This window comes from Cryptosporidium muris, genomic scaffold, assembly GCF_000006515.1.
Source record: "Cryptosporidium muris RN66 scf_1106632353999 genomic scaffold, whole genome shotgun sequence".
NCBI lineage: Eukaryota > Apicomplexa > Conoidasida > Eucoccidiorida > Cryptosporidiidae > Cryptosporidium > Cryptosporidium muris.
This window is the reverse complement of record NW_002196571.1, coordinates 566840-589489: the sequence shown is the minus strand read 5'-3', so window position 1 is coordinate 589489 and position 22650 is coordinate 566840. Positions and strand designations below refer to the sequence as shown.

Below are 22650 nucleotides of genomic sequence, written 5' to 3'. Positions count from 1 at the left end.
ACTAAAATATAGCCAAGATAAAATGTAAGCTCCTAAATATCTTTCCTTAAATTGAAATTGAGACTAGTTAATAATTGTATTTATTATTAGTCAGTTAGTATTTCTGTTTCTAGGAATATTTGGATTAAATATAGTTTCATGGGGATTAGCGTGGATAATTGGAGTAACTTACTGCAAACCCAAAAGTCATAGAGGTAAGAAAATAAGACAAATTAATGGTACCTTGACCTTATTAATATTAGCTACTAGTCCATTATTTGGTTTTTATTTTTACTATTACATTAATGGTATGTTCAAATATTTTAATATATTCTTTTATTTACAAAGAAAGAAATGACTTAATACTTTAGATATACAAACAATTGACACAACAAATATTGAAAAAAGAAATATTGAATCACTACTCATGAAAAATGAGACAATAATTCAAGCTCCAAATCCACAAATCTTAGCATGCTCATCTTATATTGATGTTGAAATTGTTTTATGGCAACAATCTAAGGAAGTAGAAAAGGGCCTTGTAATTTTTATTGGTAAACTTACAGCAGATTCATGGAGAAGTTCTAGAATATTAAAAATAGCATATGAAAATGAATTTACAGTAGTCGCTATTAGTCCTCCTGGAATAGGAAAGACAACACAACTTACTCTAGATATTATTGAAAATTCGAATGTATCTTCCTCATCTTTTCTTAATTGGATAATTGTTACTTGCCTTCAAAAAAAAACAACTGAAACTGTAATAGTTTCGCAAAGTAATTCTATTACTCAATTATATACAATACCATTAATAATGACGTATCCAGTTGCTGGGATTATTTTCTTCAATACTAATATGGGTATTAAATGGTTCACAGCTCTCAATCCAGTAATAAGTGATCATTACTATTATCAACCTGTAAATTTTGACAATACCATTGTTAGATACATTGGAGATAAAACACCTCCTGTTATCAGTACTTCAAATTCAACCCAAAATGAAGCATCAAACTCATCTAAATTGGATAATTCTAAAACAATAAGATCATTGGTCACTTCTAACTATAAGTCTAGTAATAATATAAATAGATTAAATTCTAACTCTCATCGTGCACTACAAACTATTCAATCCAATGAAGTTAATTATGTTAAAGGAATGTCTAATGTAACAAAAGCTATTTTTAGTTGTGTTGCACCAGGTGTATCATACAAATTTAATGTAGATTGGTATCTTACAGAACAAGATAAATTAGGACCTTTTGGATGGTTTGATGGGAAATATACAATACCGGGTTGGCAGATGGTACAGACAGTTTATGAAGCAACAGATTTTGATGTATTTGAAGGTACTAGAGTCAAAAATGGCTCTTATGTGTTAAATATATCTTACTTTAAACCCCTTGCTATTGCACTAAGTCAGACATTACCTATCATCGCACAAATTATTGCATTCCCATCTAACACTTCGAATTCCCAAACCTTACAAAGTAATTCTACAAATTTCTCTAATTTTACAGGCTCTGATAACATCGCTCCTACCACATTTAATGACATAAGACAAAAGGAATACATGCGCTACAGGACGAAATTTGAACTAATTCCCGCTCAAAATGTATATTGTACCACGTAGTGCATTATATTAAGTATTTCAGCTCTTTGAAAATCTAGAAAACTTAATTTAAGCTTACTTCTTATATTATTATTAAATTTATAATTATTTATACGTCCACACCCCACCTTATATACTAATTACTCTTGCTAGATTCAAGATATTAAGTACTATGATTATAACTAAGTAATCAACCTAATATTTGAAAATCTTTGTCTTTCACTTCTTTTTCCTGTGAATTGATCTAATAATTACATATTAAATATTCAATAATGCCTTTGCATATTCATGAATAGAAAAGATGTTAAGTATAGTTATAGAATTTACTATCTAAATGTAGAAATAATGCAATCAAAATACAGCTATAGATTAATTTAGACTTATCAGTATATTATACTATAATAACGTTATTATTAGAATAAATATCAAGATTTCTTAAATTTGTTTTTACAGTTTGATTTAAAGGTAGTTTATATAGAAGTTATCCTACTATTCAAAAACTGGATTAGCGGGTTATACCTAAAACTCGAATAGTACTTTAAATTACAATATATATACGTTATATTAAAATAAAAAGGAAAGGAATCCTGCAGGTAACAATGACAAGTATTAAACAAAATTCTGAGGATGTGGAATTTTGTTCAAAATTCAATAGCTTTGCTTTAGATTTCACTACAGGTGGAATCTCTGCAGCCTTAAGTAAAACAGCTGTTGCCCCAATTGAAAGAGTTAAACTATTATTACAAACTCAAGATACAAATCCAAATATAATTAGTGGTAATACTCTTAGATATAAAGGTATTGTAGATTGTATTACAAGAGTAACTAAAGAACAGGGATATATCAGCCTCTGGAGAGGTAATTTAACTAATGTTATTAGATACTTCCCAACTCAAGCCTTTAACTTTGCATTTAAAGATACTTTCAAATCTTTATTTCCTAAATATGAAAAAGACATCGAATTTTGGAAATTTTTTGGAGCTAATATTGCTTCTGGAGGCCTTGCTGGTGCTACATCTCTAGGTATTGTATATCCGCTAGATTTTGCAAGAACACGTTTAGCAGCTGATATTGGAAAGAAATCTCAAAGAGAGTTTAAAGGTTTAATAGACTGCCTTGGTAAAGTTTCTAAACAAAGTGGAGTAGCTTCATTATACCGTGGGTTTGTTGTTTCAGTACAAGGTATCATTGTATATAGAGGAGCTTACTTTGGATTGTATGATACCGCAAAAGCTTTATTATTCAAAGATAATGATGGTACGAACATGCTATATAAATGGTTCGTAGCACAGACAGTAACAACAACAGCTGGAATTATTAGTTACCCTTTTGACACAGTTAGAAGAAGGATGATGATGATGGCTGGCAAAAAATCAAGTGAAACTTTATATACCGGAACATTTGATTGTTTTCAGAAAATACTTGCTACTGAAGGACCTAGTGCATTTTTTAAAGGTACATTTTCCAACATTATTAGGGGTACTGGAGGAGCTTTAGTTTTAGTGTTATATGATGAGATTAAGAAGGCTCTGAGACAGTGATCTAAGAAAATTAATAAATATATGCAATTATATAAAAAATAATATTTAAAGATAAACTATTTAATGTTTGTTGAAGCCAAAATAATAAATAAACCATAAACTTTTTAGAATATTATAGATCTTAACTAACTTAAGTCAAAACCAGAAGCACCAAAAATAGCCAGCTTAAGTTTTTCATATAAAGTATCCTTTGATTTATAGGCAGGTAGTTTTAAAAGGTTGAAACAAGTAGCTGCACTTGGAAGTCTTGTATATTCCGGGACAATCTGTATTCCAAATTTTGGATTTAGATGTTCAAATCCAAGGAGTGGAGCTTTTCTGCTAGATGTTACAAACATTAAAAATGCTGATTGTTCCTCAGAATCAAACTTATTCTCGAGTATATCCCACAGCCATTGGATTTGTGGAGATGATTCCAAATAACCTGTGTAATTTGTGTTCCTTTTTAGATCTCTAACATCTAGACCCTTTAAAACACCACAAATAAGTGACTGAAGTTCACTAGGTGAAAATAACCTTAATGATTCTTCTGGAATTACCATACTCAAACCACGTGCAAATGCTTCAGCCTGTTTTTTCATGCTAGTTGTCCCTTTATATTGTGTTAACAATTGGATATACAATAATTTATTCATATTTGTTACAGGAATATTTTTGCCATTAGGAACTAGCTCTATCTCTATTGGATTAGGAGATTTATTAGATTGATTGCTAATTAATTCAGTATTTAATGTAACAGAAAATGTTAAGGATAATTGAGAAATATCATCATCATATTCTCTGATAAACATTAGACTCCTATAAAACTCTTGATCAAAATTTGCTAAATCATCCAAATCATTATTTCTATGGCAAACAAGGTTTAAAAATACTGGATTAAATTCAACTTCTAGTAATGTTTTTTCAAAAATAGCTTTACCAACAACCTTTCCAAGGAATTCATATAATCCTATTATTGTAATCGTTCTACTAGATAATATTTTTTTTAACCTTTGAAATTCTTTAAAATTACTTGATGCTAGTATATTTGTTAAACTATATATATCTCTAGGTACCAATGTATTGTTTCTAGTACTTATAAATAAACCAAAAGAAGGAGAGCACAATTCTTTGGATAGACAAGTAATGAAATCTTTAAATAATCCACCACCATCTATTCCTGCTTCTGCAAAACCTTGTTCATCCACAAAAAGAATTCTTAGAATACCTCTTAATCCCTCAGTATCTAAATTGCGCATTGAATATAAAGCATCTTCGATAATATAATCTCTTCTAATTTCTTTTGGAGTTATTAAGTTGATATTTTGTGTCCCTTGTTGATATCTAAATTCTGCAATAAAATGATAGTAAAATCCAAGACGATCTTCCAATTCAAGAATATGTGGTAGCTCCTCCACAACATTCCTAAGAATTTTCTCAGTTGTTGGTGTTGATGTATATCTTAAAGTGGAATCAAAAATATTTGAAATCGAGTTACTAATATCATTATCTTGATATAATGGAATATTGTCAGTATTATTCAAGTTTACAGAATTAGTATAAGTTATTGGAAGGGCTCCAACTGATTCAATATGTATTTGTTGCTTTAAAAGTGTCTCCCTTGATTTCAATAAACTTGAAGCTTCTGGAATTGCCCAAATTGATGTCTTATTGTTTTGTCTTATTGGCATAAAGTGAAGTTTTGAATCTTCTATATATAATTGGCGTGTTGTTTGACCAAAACATAACCTTAGAGAATTTATTAACTGAGGAATTGATGAATTTAAGTTAGATCCCTGTATATTATCCTGTTTTAAAGAATTAATGTACAATAGTGTCCAGGTTAAATTATTCATAAATAAAGATATGTATTGGAAATCATGTTCGAGATTACAGCTCCATCTATACTCGTTACTTAAATTGCATTCTTCAATATGCCTTATATTAGATTTATTATTATCGACATTATAGTCTAATATACCTATGTCATTACTTAACCGAAGAGTATTAGTTGCAAATACATGCATGCATTTCTTTAAAAGTTCTGGACCAGAAGAATACTTAAAATAATTTCTTATATCATCTATTAAAATATTTGGTATATGCAAATGTAGATTTTGATAATCAATGGATCTATCTTTAGTTGCTAATTGTGACAATTCTTTATCGTTATCATTTGAATTAGACAGCATTATATCTAATGCCCTACGTATTTCCCGCTCTTGACTACAGGTTAACTTTATAAAAAGTGCAATACAAAAATAGCGGGAAATGTTACCAATAGCATGATCTTTATTATTTACTAGTAGACTTTTGTTTATAAAATCTGAAAAACTTCCATTGTGATTCACAATAATTAGGGAATGCAGAAATAGAAAAGATATAAGAATCCAAGGTGTTACAATACTCAACTCCTCCAATATTATTTTGTTCAATTTCATTACTTGAGAAGATATACATAATGGAAGAAGAAGAATCTGTGAATTTTTAAAAATATCTCCATCAATATCTATATTCATATTTAAATCATATTGTCCTTTAATAAATATTAAATCATCATCTTGGATATGAAAACTTTTAGAAAAAATTTCTTTATATGAATTCAAAAGTTGATCACTCTGTAACTTCTGAGATTTTAAATCAAATTGTAAGGAATTAGACTTGACTGATCCAATATTATCCATCTGATATTGACATTTCATATAATTAGAATCTAAAGTATTCTTTTCATTAGTTATATTATTTGATTTATATAGGTCTGCAGCACTGAATAAATAAGTAGATTGCTTATTTATTATTTTATTATTCATAAGATGTAAATAGTCATCAAAATTTTGAGGTTCTAAAAAACAAATTTCTGATATTCCCAACAAATCACAAGGAAAATATATTATTAATATTGTTTCAAGCATACTAGAGGAGTATGAAAAGTTTTTTTGTGAAGAAAAGCATTGATAACAATTAGCAAGTACTGGATTTATAATATTATCAAAAAAATAACTTTTCAATAAATCCTTAATATATAAAAAATCTCCAAAAGATTCTTTGTTATTATCATCTTTATTATCATATTTCAATGCTGTTTCACTATCTTTATGATTATATATATTATATTGCGATGCAAGAATCCTCTGATAATATAATCGTTCATTAAATGTTGATAATGAAAGAAAAAAACGAATAAGCAATATTATACCAACTCCAATATTAAATTTCATTTGTTTAGTAGTTTGTAATATATTCATTATTTCTAGGAGATTATTTAATATTTTAATATTATTATAACTAATTTCATTATCCTTATCATTTATATTGGTTATATTTTGATTTTGGTATAATTTCCATACTAAAAGACGTCTTAATATCCTATCAAATATTATCTGATAATCTTTATTAACCTCTTTTCTATATTCACCTATTTTCATTTCAAAGTCTTCACTAAAATAGCTCAAATACATATGTTGATCTTTATGCTTTTTTGATAATATTTCTTCTAACTGGGAATATTGCAATAATATATAAGATAATATTGATTTTGGCCAAAATACTGGGTATGGATAATTGAAAGAGCGTATATTTGATGTTTTATTGAACTGGGTCAAAATAAATGACTTAAATTTCTCATAAGCTGATAGCTTATCTAATATTATGGAAAATAGAGATATACAAGTACAAGATTCAATATCTACACAGTTGACTAAATCAAATCTTTCAATAAGAATATTGACAATATATGATAATAACCATTCATTCCTATAATGTAGGAATTGTTTAACCCTTGGAAGATACTCTGGATAAAGTTTTTCTAAACGATCCTGTAAAAAATATATAGATCTATTCCATATTCCACGTCCAAAATGAATGATTCTATAATGATCATTACTGCATATTATATTTATTAATGATGTTATTATATTATAAAATGATAAATTTATTCTACTACAATTCATAATTTTATTGTTTGTATATGTTATATTAGATTTCTCTTGTTCTATAAATTTTCTTTTTTCTACTTGTAATGAAGAAGAATATGATTGTTTTTGTGGTACATTATCTTGACATTCTAATATCTCTATTTCATTTACTCTGATGTATTCTATTTCTTTAAAACAATCCTGTATAAATTTTAAAAACAAAACATCCACATAACTGAATCTTATTATTTTTTTAAAAATTTGTTCCAGTTGATCTTTAGACCACTTTCTTCCTATATAATCTAACAAGTTAAAAAGACTTCTCATAAAAGTATCAGAATTATTGTTATATTCACCAAAATCTCTTATTTCATTATATGTAGATCTCTTATTGCATAAACTTGTCTCCATACTCCTTCTATAGATTATTATCAAAGTTATTCTTATAAGAGAAGCTATACTGCTAGGCAAAATATTATCAATGTATAAATACTTTGAGGCTTTTAATATTCTGTATACAGTCATTAAAATGTGTTTGTAACGCTCAAAATCTGTATTCAAATTAAACACAAATGTAAGCATTTTTATTATCCTAGATATATCTTGCTCTAATTCTTCTAGACTATTTAATAATATGTTCTCCAAATTAAGAAGTATTAGTTCTCTAGATTTCTTGTAACATATATAATTATATGCAAACCTTCTAATAATATTAGCCATCTCACCCCGTCTCTTTTCTAATAGTCGTTTTTCTTTCTGCTTTTTCTGTTGTTCAGCAAAAACTCGAGCAGAATTACTACCTATTGAAATCCCCAGTGCATTTTTATCTGTTAAGCTTCCTTTATGTAATGTAGTCTTTAGATCAGTAGAAGTTGATCTTAAAGTTTTACGAGCATTATTACGATCTAAAAACATTAATACTCATAAATTTTTTTTAAATAAAAATTAATATAGAACCCGAAAGTCTGATGTTTTATTGTTTTCCCACTAATAATAAAAAAGCTAATACACAATTAGTAAATTTCAACATTATTTAGCGCCTAACAGATACCGAGAAACATAACTGTGGTATAATAACTCAGTAAGACTATTTTTAGATATTTTTTTTTATTCTGATAGTAATAGTCAGTAGAAGACTTAAGGATTTATCTTAAATTTACTTAAATATATAGATAAAAAAATTTTAAAGTCAGAATAAGCTAATTTAAAAGGATAATGTAATGTGTGACCAAATATGCTGGTTTAGAGCTCAAGAGCTTAAAAATATAAACTTAAATAAAGAATTAGAAAAACAAAATATTGGGACATCTCATAAATATACCAGTTCATTAGCCACAAAGTTACTAGTAACAAATAATTTAGATAAATATAATGGATTTAATACTGTAAAATGTTATAATTGTGAAGAGATAAATCTTTATGAAGGTAATGTTAAAATATATCTTAATTTTTGATAAAAATTAAATGTGAAAAAGCCTTATTTATGAGAAGTATAAATCTATTATATGATTTTGATTTTTTAGATAGTTTGTATATAATATGTTACAAATGCAGCAGGATAAACTATGTAACCTTTGAGAAGTCATTGCAAGGATTTCCTACTATTGAAGTTATTTGTCCTGTTTGCTATGTAAATAATTTTTCGAGTCCCGGTAAGCATAATTTACTATTTAATCTAATCATTAATTTCTTATTATTTCATTTAACTTGGGGATTCTAATTTATAGAGCAGACTTTACATCGTTGTTACAACTGTGGTTTAGTAATGAGTTCATCATCTAATTTAAATTATACTAAGGAAGAGCACAAATCTGTTGAACAGTCTGATGTTTAAATTATAATTATAGTTAAACTACTTAGATAAATTGAGAGATCAAACTAAACTATAGTGAATATACCTAGAATAATCTATGCATATATGGGTGCATATACGTATAAGGCGCTAACATGTACTATAAGTACTTTGTTGCTAGTAATTAAACTAATTATTAAAAAACTGTCAATAAATATAAGTAAAATATTTTTGAGCTATTTAAGATCATTAGTTTGGATGACTCTAAAATCTTTTTAAGATGCAACAGGGTAGAATTTACAAATCTCTGTCAGGAAAGATTCTGAAGAGCAATTTTACAGATCTACGAATAGGTACAAGACTAAATGAAGGTTATGGTCTAGCATGTTCTACAAACTTTTTAGCATTTGCAAATGATGGGGGTGGAGGATGTGGTACAGTATTATCAATTGAATCAGCTGGAATCCGTAAGCCACCAATTATGATTATTTCTGGTCATAATGCAGGGATTACAAACATATCATTTTCTCCCTTCTATAATAATATATTAGCTACATCATCAGATGATAAGACAGTTAAGATTTGGAGTCTACCAACAAGTGGTGAGTACTATGATATTCTAAATCAAAACTTTATGGAATCGCAGAATATAAATAGGAATGAATATATTTTAAATATAACATCACCTGTCAGTACATTATCTGGACATGAAAAAAGAGTTTATTTTTGTGAATTTAATCATTGTGCAGATAATATTTTGGCTACTGCTTCTTTAGATAATAAGATAGTTATATGGGATATGAACAAAGAATCTGAGGTATTTTCAATTTCAAATATTAATTGTCCATGCTATGATTTAAAATGGAATTACCTTGGTACACTTTTAGTGACAATGAATAAAGACAAGAAAACTAGAATTTTAGATCCTAGATCAGAATCTGTAGTTTCTTCATTTATTACTCATGATGGAACTAGAATAGGTAAATGTGTTTGGCTAGAAGGCCCTGGTAATAACAGTAACAAAAACAAAATATTAACTACTGGTTTTAGTCGAACTGGAATGAGATCGATTAAACTTTGGGATATTAGATCTCTCTCTAATTGTTTAACAAACATAGAGCTTGATATTATATCTAGTACTTTGTATCCATATTACCAAAACGAATTTAGACTTTTAAGTATATTTGGTAAGGGAGATGGAAATATTAGACTTTATGAATTTAATAATGAAAGTGATCATTTGAATTTAGTAGAAGAATTTAGTACTACACAAGCTCAAAGAGGTTGCTGTTTTTTACCTAGTAGAGCTCTTAGTATTGACAAATCTGAAGCTTTGAGAATTTATAAGAGTATTGGTACGGATACAATAGATGTGATAAGTTTCTCAATGAATAGAAAAACTCATGCTTATAATAAGGAGTTATTTCCGGATTGTTTTGCTGGTAAACCATCTTTATCAGCTGAAGAATGGATTAATGGTTCATCCAAGTCACCAATTCTAATTTCATTAAATCCAAATTCTTTAAATAGTCAGTATTCACCAAAAAGTTCACTAGATTTTAGTCCTAATAAACAATTATCAACAAGTAAAACAAAAAGTATTATATCAGGTAAAGATCTTAATTCTGATTTAGAGAAAAATTCTAAAACTTCAATGCAAAGAGATAATATTTCATTTGAGAAAAAAACTGATGAAGGACTAGAAAAGCGTGTATCTAAATCAAGTATTTTATCAAAATTATCTAGTGTTATGCCTTTTGGTAGAAAGTCATCTTTAGTAAATATTACATCTAAACGTTCTATATACTCATCTAATGATTTGAATAATGAAGAAACTAAGGATAGTTTACAAAGTTATCCAGATATGGTATCAAGATCTCAAGGATCAAATATTAACTCTTCTGAAGATGTTAATGTAACTCCCACTTCTAATATTGATAATAATACTATAAACAATTTTGAAATGAATAAAGATCTATTTGTATCAAGTACACACTATAGCTGTTATCCTATCTTTAATAAACCACAAGTTAATTATGGGGATATTTTAGATTATAGGGCAGATATTTCTAGGACAACATCATATATAGATAATGGTTGTATGTTAACTCATGCTGAATATGATAAACCAAGGTTTCCAGATATTTCAATTAAAAATAATCTTTCTTTAACATCATACTGTATAGATACTACCTCAAATAAATCTGATTATTCAAAGCTTGTAAATGAAATAAAAGATTTCGAAGTTTCTAAAATATTAACTAAGAATTTGGGTAAAGAAAGTACTATATGTGGTAGTAATTTATGTGGTGCAACAAATAGTGTATTTGCTCCTATTGATGAAAGTTTTGAATTTGGAAATGAAGTAATATCTCTAATTGATACTAAAAAACAACTAGTTAGTGATGAAACTAATTTAGAATTTAATGAAGACAATACTGATATTGAATTGAAAAAAGATCAGCTTAATATGCAAAATCCAAACCAAATTATATTAAATATTACTTCCATGTTAAAATTAGATCTTGAAAATGTAAATAAAAGATTAACACAACTAGATAATTCCTTAAAACTTCTAAATGATAATTCTAAGCAGTATGAAAATAAACAGGAGAATGATATAAATTATATTGAGGAATTACAACATCTAAAAGAACAACTAGCTAAACTTAATATTCAATATTATGATTTAAGTGTTGCATATAAGCAACAGACTGCTTTATTTGGATTATACAAGGAATTTTATGCAGAATTGGAAGATATTCTAGCCGAATCATTTAATTCTATGAGGGCTACCGCAGCTGAAAGATAATTGGAACTAAAATCAAATTCTATTTATAGAGGAATTTTATTATTATATTAACTAAATTATTTAAAGTATATGAAGATATGATATGTATAATCTTCAAATACAAGAATAATATTGGTAAAAGTATTTTTACAGACTAAATTAGCAAGTTATACAATAGTAGATTTCACTTTATAAAATATTGTGGAAATATAAATGATCTTAATGTAATAGCTGTTAATATAAGATTCTAAATATTCTTCTGGTTAATCTATAAAATCTTTTTGGACAGTTATATTTATACATTAAAGAATTATTTACTAAGTAGATAGTAAAGTTTAAGTTTAGATTGATATGTAACTTACTCGATACCTAGAAATCTAAATTTTGTTTACTTATTAAAAACTGTATAACTTTAACATCTTATATGATAAATTAACTAAGTTAGGTATTAAGTTGGAAATTTATATGTAGCTGTCATTAGAAAGTATATTATTATATATATTCTCATGATAAGTAGTAAATAAGACATAATCAATTATTTGCAATAGTATAGTACAAATGAGTAATATATCGTTATCTTTTTTATAGTAGAGATCAATACAATTCCATTTTATTTTTAAGTTATTGTATTATCTTGTATTTCATAAAGTAAGATAATTGTCTAAATTTAATCTACCTTGTAAAAAGAACACTTTATATATAGCATTAAACTAATTCTCTCACTATTACAAAGACCTTATTAAATAAAAGAGTTACTTTATATTTCCTAGGAGATCATAAAAATAATTCAGAGTTATATATTATTGAGAATTAAACCTAATTATTTAGTGAGAAAAAATTGGCAAAAAAGATAACCCCCCCCTCCCCCTTTAAAAGCGCTTTGTAATACTGTAACTGATAAGTATAGAAAGTAAGGAGGGAAACTGATACAAATTTATAAGTTTAAAAATTAGAAGTTGAATATAAGTACCTCTATAGTATTGAGAAATCTATATTTCGGGATATTTACTAAAAATTGTGGATTGCATAAAATATGTTATCTCCTAAAACATCTTTAACGTCTTCGTTATCTACTTTGTTGACATCTTCAGTAGGTATTGGTTGTTTTTATTTGCCATATATGTTTAGAAATAATGGTTTAGTTATTGGAATAACTATAACTCTACTTTCTGGAGCATTGTCAGTGATGTCATTGAAAATATTAGCACAAGCTACCGAATTAACTGGAGCAGAGACATATGGCACATTAATTTATTATTCATACTATGACCAGATTAATGAAGGCTTATTCCCCTCCAATGGAACTAGATCTAAAATTTCTTTACCAAGGATATTTGATATTTTGGTATTTCTAGATTGTTTCTTATGTGTCTCAATATTTTTTATTGTATTATCTGAACTAGTACCTCCTTTATTTACTTATATGGGGGGTTTATCTAGGAATATATTTATGTTTAAATCAGGTGTGGCAATTATATGCTTATCATCTTTACTATTTTTTCCAATATGCTTATCAAAGAGATGCTATGAATGGTATGGAATCGCATATATGGCATTCACTGCAGTAACACTTTGTATATTTAGTATTTTATACTACTTATTTTCTGGTAATAATCCAATTTCAACTTCAGTAGTATTATTTCCTTCAAACATAATGAATAAATCTATTTTATATAATTCTCAACTACTTTTTAATATTTGTATATTTGCTTATTTTTCTCAATTCAATATAATACCAGTTGTATCTAGATTATATAATCCTTCACCTTCACGATTAAGATTTTTAACAGCTTCGTATGGAATTATCTTAGTAATAACATACTCTATTATGAGTGCATGCGTATATTTAATGTTTGGAAGTAAAATATACTATTTTTCTCTAACCAATTTTGCAGATGATGATTTTGTATTTACTGTATGTAGATTTTTGATTGTTATATCGATATTATTTATTATACCATTACATATATATCCAATGTTGGAAGCTTTGACCAATCTTATTTGTAATGACTATGATTTAATAAGTAAACATCAAACTATAGAAAATGAAGACTATGAAGCAGTTATGACTTCACAACCTCTGATTGATAATAATAATACAAGTCTAATAAATAGATCTCAACAATCTAATAGCAATTCATTTATCAGATCTACACCTGGGAGAAATATAATGTTGTCTATTTCACTTATCTCATGCTGTACTCTAGCCCTACTATTTCGAAACTCAGGTATTTCACTAATCATTATTACTGGAGGTCTAATTGATTCAATTTTTGTTTTTTTAATTCCTGCTTTGATCCATCAGAAATTAATTTCAAGAAGTGGTGAATCATTCTTTAAACATCCAATTCGTTTAATATTTGCTATTTTATATATCATGGCAACTTGTGGATCACTAAGAACTATTTTTAGAAAAGTATGTTTTCATGTTATATTTTAGTCTTACTATTTCAAAATTCAGGTATTTATTAATCATTATCGCTGGAGATATAATTGATTCAATTTTTGTTTTTTAATTCCTGATTTGATCCATCAAAAATTAATTTCAAGAAGTGGTGTATCATTTTTCAAATATCCAATTTGTTTAATATTTACTATTTATATATTATTGACAACTTATGGAACACTAAGAGCTATTTTTAGAAAAGTATTTCATGGAATAACCTTGTAATATTTTGTAGTTTGATACCTTTATTGGGGAAGATAAGAAAATAATATAATTCCTACAAACTTTTCAATAAATAATTTATTAAAAGGATTATAATATCAATAGAGCATATATTTGCAAATTTACGTTAATACATCTTAATAAAATATTTAAAGGTGTAGAATTTCGAATAGACTTAGTATACAGTTTTTAAAATTTACTGTAATATTGCACTATTTTAGAAACTTATAGATTTAGAATTGATATTTAAAATTATGAAGCAACTTTTAACAAAAAAACTAAATTTATCTACTAAAAGTAAATGGACACAAAGATGATAGTCCAGAATATTACTAAGGATATCTTTGTATTTCGGTACTTCTTTTAAAACTATTTTTGCTTCTTATTTAACTGTTATTTTATATACTCATAGTTTCACCTAACATATTTAGTTACAAAAACACAAATAATGAAATTAAGAAAGTACATGATAGAAGTAAAGATGCTAAATATGGTTCTTGTTTCATAGCATTGGCTGTTTTGATAATTTCATCAATTTCAATTGAATGTTGTTTAAACTTTATTATAGGTTTCCCGTTTTCATCTAATTCTACTTCATCATCACTTTCACTATCATCTTCACCATCACTTCTACAGATCCCATTAGGACAGCTACCTTTAGATGTATTATTTAAATCTAAATATGTTGAATTTTTACTAGGAATAATTTCTAAAGTATTAATACTTCTTATTTTATTTTTCAAAAAACTAGAATTAAATGTGTTTTTTAAAAGTTCATCATGTAATTTATCTTGTTTAACTATTGAATCATTATTTTTTATAAAATTAGATGCTTTTAATGGATCACTAGTAGCATTTATAAATGAATTATTTAATATAGTAGACATATTACAAGTTTTGATATCTGATACATTATTTGAATTAATATTTTGTAGTGGTATTGCTTTATTCTTATCTGTAATATTAATTGGTACTAATACTACAGACATAGGATCAAGTGGTTCAGTTACAATATCATTGGACTTGGAGAGTAATATATATGTATCACTTGTAATATTATTATCATGATTAAAATTTCCAATTGTATTATTTAAAATTTCATCCGCAATAATTAAAGTGTCATTTGAAAGATTTTTCAACGTTTCTGTAATATTAGAATTTAATAATATAGGGTATAATTCCTTAACTTTATGAGAATTATTAGTACCTATATTGTCAGATGAATTAGAAGTTAGTATATCAGTTATATTTAGTATTGTAGTTATATTGTTATCATTGGCTATATTTCCTTGAGAATTTACATTTAATGTACTTGGAATATCTTCATTGACTTTTATCAAGATCTGGCTAAGCTTCCTCAAGTTTTGTGAATCAACATTTGGAATAAACAGTGTCTTATTTTTAACATCTAATCCTTCAGATAAACTATCAAATTTGATATCTGTATAATTAGTTTTATTTTTAGGATATTTCATATCTCCCTCTGATTCGGAGTCACTGGATGACGAGGAAGATGAAGATGAAGAAGATGAAGAAGATGAAGAAGATGAAGAAGATGAAGAAGATGAAGATGAAGAAGATGAAGAATTTATTGTATTGTTTAATGAAATTATAGGAGGTAACACAAAAGTTGCATTTTCATTATTTAAACTATTAATAAAATTGTTACTCAATGATTGATTTTTGTAGTGAGTCATCATATATGTAGTTATATTTATAGCATCTGTAGAATCAAAATCTAACAATTCCAATGAATTATTTGCTTTTGTTAAAGTTAAATTATTTAATCCAATAGTTGATATGTCATCTTTACTATTCCAAGGTGTATTATAACTAGAATTGTTAAGTGGAACATAAGTTCTGAAATTTTGACAGTTGACTCTATATATAAATATTGAGCCATACACAGATATTAAATATATATTAGTTAAAAACAACAACATAATTATGAAAGAAATTTAAGTAATTGTGGAGTAGAATATTTCTCGAGTGAAAAAGTGCATCACCTGATGCATTGAATCTGGTATCAATAATGTATCTTTAGCGGGACTTACATAGACTCTAAAATTAATACTTGCTAAAAAATTTTGTTAGAAAATAAGATATATTAGTCCATAACTTCTTATAATTCATTTAGTCTTCTTGGCAAGAAATATTTGGATAATTCGTATACTCCAAATTGAAGTGCACCAGAGGGTATACTTTTTAGAATACTTGGCCTTAATCCATAATAAAAAGATCTAATACCTTCTTTTTTATATATCTTTCTTATACAATCTATAGAGTTAGTATATAACTTCTTACTTCCATCTATTCCATTAGTCATCATTCTTTTTTTAATTGTATCACCAGGGAAAATAAGAAATAAAGAAGTAATACTAGATAAAATACCAGATATACTTGAAATCATTACAACAAAAGGCACTGAATATGAAGAAGTTATCTGTAAACTTTTCTCTAATTTAGATGAATAATCAATTGAGGATTTATCTATACAATTTCCCATGTCATTATAAGACAAAGAATAAGATGAATCATTTGGTAAGTGATAATCAGTTCCTGTATAAATAGTGTGACTCTTAAAAGATTTTGGTAAGGAATTACTAATATTACAGTATAATTTAATCAATAACCTATAAAAAAACAATATTTCATTCAAATTTAAAAAAAAAATAAAAGTAAATACTGAAAATTAATTAGTATATAGTAAATCTTAAGATATCACCCTCTTCAATTTATAATATTCAAATATTTTGGGAAATATTTAAATATATAAAAGCTTACATATATATGGATGTGTATCTCAATTAGAAATACTTAAAAATTTAAATTCCTTGAGTTTAGAAGATCTAAACCAATAGAAGTAAAAACTAACCTTTTATATAATTCAAACGATGTTAATTGAATTGCAACATATGGAGTACCTGTAAGAACTGTCGGAATTATCCCCTTATAAAAACCGGAAATACCTTCATATCTATAAATTCTTTGAATACAATTGAAAATCCCATCATATTTAATATGATCATTGGTCTTTTTTATATTCAAATTATTTATATTTATCCCAAGAGAAATGCGAACAGATAAAATTTCCAGTGGATAACTTATGAACTTTTGAACAAATCCAGCAATACCTCCAGATAATAATAAATCCATAACATTCAATTTATGTAGGTTATCATCAGAGGATGATGTTAATAATGAATTAAATGATGTTTCAGAGTTAGACCTATTCAATTGTTCCCTCTTTAGCCTTCTTAATTTCATTGTATCATTTATTGAAAATTTTAATATATAAACAAGACATGATCTATAAATATTTGTGAGATTACCACACCAAAAGCTTAATAACCCTTCTTCATTATAAATCATACGTATTGTTTGATACAAACTTTTATATTTCAATGTATTAGTGAGTGCATTCCCTGTTCCAATTATATTTATACTCTGAGTACTGTTCATCATTCCCTGAACTTGGTATAATAATCGGATCCTATCAAAGGGAGCAACTATAGTCTTTGCAACTATTGCAGAACCTAAAGCACAAAAAGCATACTCTAAAGGGCTTGACATATTGAATTATTATATCATCATTTAGTATATATTTTATGGATATCTATTATATATTAATACTTCCATAATATAAAATTTATATATTTGAGTTTTATATATTATTAATTAAGTTTATCCCCTACATACAACTATGAGTATATATGCGCGTCTGATTGAGTAGGATTTAGGAGTATCAATGAATAATTAAAGGTACCCAGACTATTTGGTATCAATTAGAAACTATCTATTACTTATATGTGCACTTCTAAAATATTTTATTAAAATAAGATTATAATTTATTGTTGATAATATATATATATCAAAATACTTGTAAATAACTTGAGATAACTTCCTTAATTATTTCCTTTTTGTATCTATATATTAAACTCAACAAGTATATTAAGATATTTATTTAAATATTATATTACTACTTATTATAAAATTTATATCATTTCTATTGTTTCAGTAAATCTATATACAAAGAAGAAATGTATGACTAATTATTAGTTTATTATTAATATATCCACCATATACTAAATGTTAAACTCAATTCACATATCCTTAAATTCCATCAATATAAATGGAATAATTACTATTTGAAGTAGTAACATTAATTGAGTTATATCCCTTTTAATTAGGTTAATTTGGTGAATAAATATCTGGGGATCTATTTTCCCTAAATAAGGATCTCATTGGATCAAATGTCCTTGCAAATCCTTCAAGGTATCTTTTTGATACTTTTCTCCATGCATCAAATGACTTATGTATTTGATTTCTTATATTTTCAACACTCTCATCAAATTTAATTCCCAAAGGCCTATCTGTTAATGTAACTTTTGTTAGCTCATTAGTGACCTTCTCACCCCAACGTTGTATTCCACGTTTCATTTGTATTTGATTAGCCTTCATATATCCAATATTTAATTCATTAGGTGTTATACCACGTTGTAATGATCTATCAACATAATCTTCATAATTTTGTAATATACGCACAATCAGATCAGTTGTAGATACACCTTGAGTCCTTTGTGTTGCTTTAAATTTCCCAGCTCTCTTTAACCAACCATAAATATCATCTTCATTTGCACATGCTAAATCTTCACTATTACTATTACTAGTGATGTTATCTACATTCGAGTTATTATTATGATCTTCATCATTCCTCTTAATTTGTTTAGCAATATAAGGAGCATCATCATGAGCTACATAATCAATTCTATGTTTCTCAATAAAATTCTTATCAATTACCCATGGACAAGGTGAAATAATTTCATCAATCCACTTTATATGGCGTAAAGTTTCAGTTCTTTCTGCTAGATTTTGAACTGTACGTCCTTTTAAACGATGAGTTTCTTCATCACTAGCTACTCCTACTATTAAATGTGTATATGTAAACATTTTCTTTGCTTGTTCTAATTGTCTCATATGACCAAGATGTAATAAATCATATACACCATCAGCATAAACTCTAACAGGGCTATCTTTATCTTCACCTTCTGGACACTTCTTATAGTTACTCTTTTTTAAATAGTTATCGGTGGATCTACTTAGCTTAACTTTAGAATTCAGCTTCCGGGTGCTAATTTCCTCACAATCAATGTTGCTTCTACTCCTCTTCATTAAGTTATTGCTAGTAATAAACTACAAGGATCTAACAAAACAATATACCTTCAGCCAAAATACCTTTAGAACCCTAGAAATTAGTTAATTTAAGTAAGTAAGTAATTATTATAAAATTTGCCGTGATTTGTTGTAAATTTACTATTTCACTATTCTTAGTCGCTCTAATAACAATTGTATTAGTACTTACCAGATAGAATTTGTGTAGTTTATTGTATAACTTCTCCTATATACAAGACTTTCGTTATAACCATATCAAAATAGTGGAAATTTCCCTTTTTGAAATATTTAAGGAGACCTCACCAACTTTTACCACAATAATACCGGCCTTATACCGCTAAAAAAAAAATATTTGAGACGAAAAAGTGAAATATTAATTTAAATAGTACTTGGATTAGTCTTAAATATACTTAAGTTATATACATAGTAGTAAAAATCAACATAATTATAGATGGTACTATATTTGAACTAATAAGAGGTTAGATATACACATCTAAGATATAACTTGAACCATACTGCAAGACAGAATTTAATCTCTGAACTCTTCTATAGCCTTTGTAGCTAATATTAGCATCTCATATAGTGCATTAGAAGATTTTCTAAGTACTAATATATCACAACTCTCAATAGTTCTATAAAAAAGTGATATAAATTAGGGATATATGTTAGAATGGAGCATTTAATATATATTAGTAATATCAACTTACACCAATAAATGAGTTCCTTCAACCTTGAGATATTTAGTACATATCTGATTATTAACTGGATTTAAATCGGGTTCAATGGAATTTTTAACTATATTGGCTATTCTATTGTCTACAAAATCTATATCTATTTTACTAAAAATATGAGAATATAATATTGATAATTATATATAAGAATAAAAATATAGATCAAATTAACTACAATGTTTTATAACTTACTGTATAATAGGTAGTTTTCTAGTATACATTTAAAGTAATATAATAAAACAAAAGAAAGAAAGAAATAACATTTCCGAAGCGCTATAACCTGTAACTTTTAATGCCAGATCTTATGGATTATATATTTATAAAATTATATTCATTATAAATCAGATTAATAGTAAATTTAGCTATTTACTATCTGAAATCCATTATATTAATACAAATTTATTAAGCTTATCAGTAATAAAAAAGTTTTCCATTGACTTTATATTTTCTAGTCATTTATAAAATTATAATAGTCGCGATCTGAAATATCCAATAATTGAAGACACAAATAACTAAAGTCTGAGAAACAAAGATTAGGCTTTAGAGATTCAAAAAAAACTTCAAAATTCTCTAAATCATACATGTTCTTATTATCATTATTTTCAATAATTTCCTTTGTATAAGAAAATCTTGGATCTTCTATAACACTTGAACTATTACATATTGGATATATACAAGTATTATTAATAAAACCACCTCTAGAATGTAAAATTGGTCCATTCATAGAACTAAACATATTCCATAATTCACTATCAGTTTCTGTAAATAATGTCTTAACTGAATTTAAGTGAAGCCTTTTATTCATTTTGTCTAGAACTCTCCAAATATTAACTCCAAGATCATTAACTTTATGAATAATTACAAAATTAATAAATATTGGAGAATAAGCCTCTAAAATTTCACTTAACAAATCAACAAATAATTGAAATTCAGCTGAATTGGATATAGAATTTGTTCCACTAAAATCAGCTGCTAAGGTTATATGAGATATCCATGACCTATATTTTAAACTTATTTGTGCTAATTGATGAATAACTCTTTCAATTTGCCAAATAATAAGTTGTCTCAATTCAATTTTAGATATAAATTTGAGAGATCTTGTTAATTGTAAATCTGCTACTCTGATATAATATGCTGGTTGCTTTCTACTTTGTAGTCCTACACCACTACGTAATACATTATATATATTTCTAATTACAACTCTTCTTTGCTTTTCTTCTATCATTCTAATAGTCGAAAATATTTCATGATTATATTTTATTATAATACTATTAATACTTTTCTAAGTAATTAAGTATATTGAAAAATTATCAAATTTTAAGGGAGTTAATAAAATAACAATAAATAGTAGGCTAATAAGTATAATACTTATTTGCTTTATTATTGTTTATTAAAATAAAACATACCTCTACAAATTCAATATAATTTGAATAATATACTAATTGATTAATTACTTCTGGTTTTCTTAACGACTTAATCCCTCTTAGAAGCAGAAGTTTTTTTATATTTTCAATTATTAAATAGCAAGTGCCATTTCGCTTCATAATTTCACTACATATTAATTTAATATTACTTATTTCTTGAAGAGAAAGATCAGTAGTTTCAAGAATATTTGAGTGAACAAATTCTCTATATAAGTTTTTTTTTATTTTTTGCCATAATCTATTTTCAGCTCTACTTGAAACTTTCTGATATATTCCTAATTGACTATTTATTTTCATTGATAAGTCTCTATACTATAAATATCCATAAAATAGTTTTTTCTTAGGATTTTATCTATGTTAAATTATCTTTTAATATCCTTTATTCCTCTAGTATATTAGATAAGTGAGAAATTATTTTATTTATCTTGATCTAGATTTGCTTTATAACAAGAAGAAATTTAACAATTCATGAGACTTTGGGTATTATATATATTTTAATTAGTTAAGGTTATTTTTAACTAAAATATTTGCTTTAAGTAATATAAGCCCTAAAAATAAAATCTGACTTGTCGTACCAGACTATAATCATAAATTACAAATTGCATGTATTATGGCGGTTAAAAATTACCGCTATAATTTCTTTAAACCCATTAAAAAGAATAAAATAAAATATTAATAAAAAATTTAAGAGACTTAATAATTTTCTTTTTTACAGCACGCAAATGTATTATAATTGACCATAGATATGGTACGTAATAAGTCAAGGCATATTTATATAGATGAAGATGACTTTTATGATTATCAAGATGAAATTTCTTTTTCAGAATATGATTCAGAAGGTTCAGAACATGATTTGAAGTCTTCAAAATTTCTGATATCCCAAAATAAAGTAAAATATCAAGATAAATCCTTAAAGATAACTAAAAAATCTCATTTACCACAAGTTAAAGAAAAAAGCAACCAAGGAAATATTACTACAAATATTTCAGAACCACCACTAATAAAAGTAAAATCAACAATTAAAACATTACCTAATTGTAATGTTGTTGT

General features: G+C 26.4%; 11 protein-coding genes across 11 annotated transcripts, besides 21 other annotated features; 5 read left to right on the top strand and 6 right to left on the bottom strand.

Moving 5' to 3' along the window:
- Positions 1-406: 406 nt before the first annotated feature.
- CMU_025150 (uncharacterized protein) lies at positions 407-1609 on the top strand (the record flags this gene model as incomplete). The annotated part of the gene is made up of 1 exon (XM_002139822.1): positions 407-1609. The coding sequence occupies one exon, from the start codon at positions 407-409 to the stop codon at positions 1607-1609; it is 1203 nt and encodes a 400-aa protein (XP_002139858.1).
- Positions 1610-1670: 61 nt separating this feature from the next.
- Positions 1671-1702: a sequence feature (AT_rich).
- Positions 1703-2187: 485 nt separating this feature from the next.
- On the top strand, positions 2188-3129 carry CMU_025140 (carrier protein, putative; the record flags this gene model as incomplete). Its single annotated transcript, XM_002139821.1, has 1 exon — positions 2188-3129. One exon carries the CDS (start codon positions 2188-2190, stop codon positions 3127-3129), a length of 942 nt encoding a protein of 313 aa, XP_002139857.1.
- Positions 3130-3135: 6 nt separating this feature from the next.
- Positions 3136-3194: a sequence feature (AT_rich).
- A 60-nt stretch (positions 3195-3254) lies between these two features.
- On the bottom strand, positions 3255-7937 carry CMU_025130 (HECT domain-containing family protein; the record flags this gene model as incomplete). The annotated part of the gene is made up of 1 exon (XM_002139820.1): positions 3255-7937. One exon carries the CDS (start codon positions 7935-7937, stop codon positions 3255-3257), a length of 4683 nt encoding a protein of 1560 aa, XP_002139856.1.
- Positions 6084-6139: a sequence feature (AT_rich).
- Positions 6366-6393: a sequence feature (AT_rich).
- Positions 6995-7090: a microsatellite.
- Positions 7265-7285: a sequence feature (AT_rich).
- An 8-nt stretch (positions 7938-7945) lies between the features above and the next one.
- Positions 7946-7975: a sequence feature (AT_rich).
- A 197-nt stretch (positions 7976-8172) lies between these two features.
- Positions 8173-8210: a sequence feature (AT_rich).
- A 32-nt stretch (positions 8211-8242) lies between these two features.
- Positions 8243-8856, top strand: CMU_025120 (uncharacterized protein; the record flags this gene model as incomplete). Its single annotated transcript, XM_002139819.1, has 3 exons — positions 8243-8447; positions 8546-8674; positions 8750-8856. 3 exons carry the CDS (start codon positions 8243-8245, stop codon positions 8854-8856), a joined length of 441 nt encoding a protein of 146 aa, XP_002139855.1.
- Positions 8454-8488: a sequence feature (AT_rich).
- Positions 8857-9094: 238 nt separating the features above from the next.
- Positions 9095-11626, top strand: CMU_025110 (uncharacterized protein; the record flags this gene model as incomplete). The annotated part of the gene is made up of 1 exon (XM_002139818.1): positions 9095-11626. The coding sequence occupies one exon, from the start codon at positions 9095-9097 to the stop codon at positions 11624-11626; it is 2532 nt and encodes an 843-aa protein (XP_002139854.1).
- A 32-nt stretch (positions 11627-11658) lies between these two features.
- Positions 11659-11691: a sequence feature (AT_rich).
- Positions 11692-12638: 947 nt separating this feature from the next.
- Positions 12639-14045, top strand: CMU_025100 (transmembrane amino acid transporter protein, putative; the record flags this gene model as incomplete). The annotated part of the gene is made up of 1 exon (XM_002139817.1): positions 12639-14045. The coding sequence occupies one exon, from the start codon at positions 12639-12641 to the stop codon at positions 14043-14045; it is 1407 nt and encodes a 468-aa protein (XP_002139853.1).
- A 659-nt stretch (positions 14046-14704) lies between these two features.
- Positions 14705-16216, bottom strand: CMU_025090 (uncharacterized protein; the record flags this gene model as incomplete). Its single annotated transcript, XM_002139816.1, has 1 exon — positions 14705-16216. One exon carries the CDS (start codon positions 16214-16216, stop codon positions 14705-14707), a length of 1512 nt encoding a protein of 503 aa, XP_002139852.1.
- Positions 14868-14901: a microsatellite.
- Positions 15774-15860: a microsatellite.
- A 179-nt stretch (positions 16217-16395) lies between the features above and the next one.
- Positions 16396-17846, bottom strand: CMU_025080 (carrier protein, putative; the record flags this gene model as incomplete). Its single annotated transcript, XM_002139815.1, has 2 exons — positions 16396-16906; positions 17149-17846. 2 exons carry the CDS (start codon positions 17844-17846, stop codon positions 16396-16398), a joined length of 1209 nt encoding a protein of 402 aa, XP_002139851.1.
- Positions 16908-16951: a sequence feature (AT_rich).
- Positions 17308-17336: a sequence feature (AT_rich).
- Positions 17847-17910: 64 nt separating the features above from the next.
- Positions 17911-17955: a sequence feature (AT_rich).
- Positions 17956-18091: 136 nt separating this feature from the next.
- Positions 18092-18145: a sequence feature (AT_rich).
- A 75-nt stretch (positions 18146-18220) lies between these two features.
- Positions 18221-18274: a sequence feature (AT_rich).
- A 190-nt stretch (positions 18275-18464) lies between these two features.
- CMU_025070 (choline-phosphate cytidylyltransferase protein, putative) lies at positions 18465-19445 on the bottom strand (the record flags this gene model as incomplete). The annotated part of the gene is made up of 1 exon (XM_002139814.1): positions 18465-19445. The coding sequence occupies one exon, from the start codon at positions 19443-19445 to the stop codon at positions 18465-18467; it is 981 nt and encodes a 326-aa protein (XP_002139850.1).
- A 529-nt stretch (positions 19446-19974) lies between these two features.
- Positions 19975-20397, bottom strand: CMU_025060 (uncharacterized protein; the record flags this gene model as incomplete). Its single annotated transcript, XM_002139813.1, has 3 exons — positions 19975-20077; positions 20153-20284; positions 20369-20397. The coding sequence occupies 3 exons, from the start codon at positions 20395-20397 to the stop codon at positions 19975-19977; spliced, it is 264 nt and encodes an 87-aa protein (XP_002139849.1).
- Positions 20298-20336: a sequence feature (AT_rich).
- Positions 20398-20484: 87 nt separating the features above from the next.
- Positions 20485-20518: a sequence feature (AT_rich).
- Positions 20519-20624: 106 nt separating this feature from the next.
- On the bottom strand, positions 20625-21897 carry CMU_025050 (uncharacterized protein; the record flags this gene model as incomplete). The annotated part of the gene is made up of 2 exons (XM_002139812.1): positions 20625-21458; positions 21583-21897. 2 exons carry the CDS (start codon positions 21895-21897, stop codon positions 20625-20627), a joined length of 1149 nt encoding a protein of 382 aa, XP_002139848.1.
- Positions 21426-21497: a sequence feature (AT_rich).
- Positions 21898-22249: 352 nt separating the features above from the next.
- Positions 22250-22288: a sequence feature (AT_rich).
- Between the last annotated feature and the right edge of the window lie 362 nt (positions 22289-22650).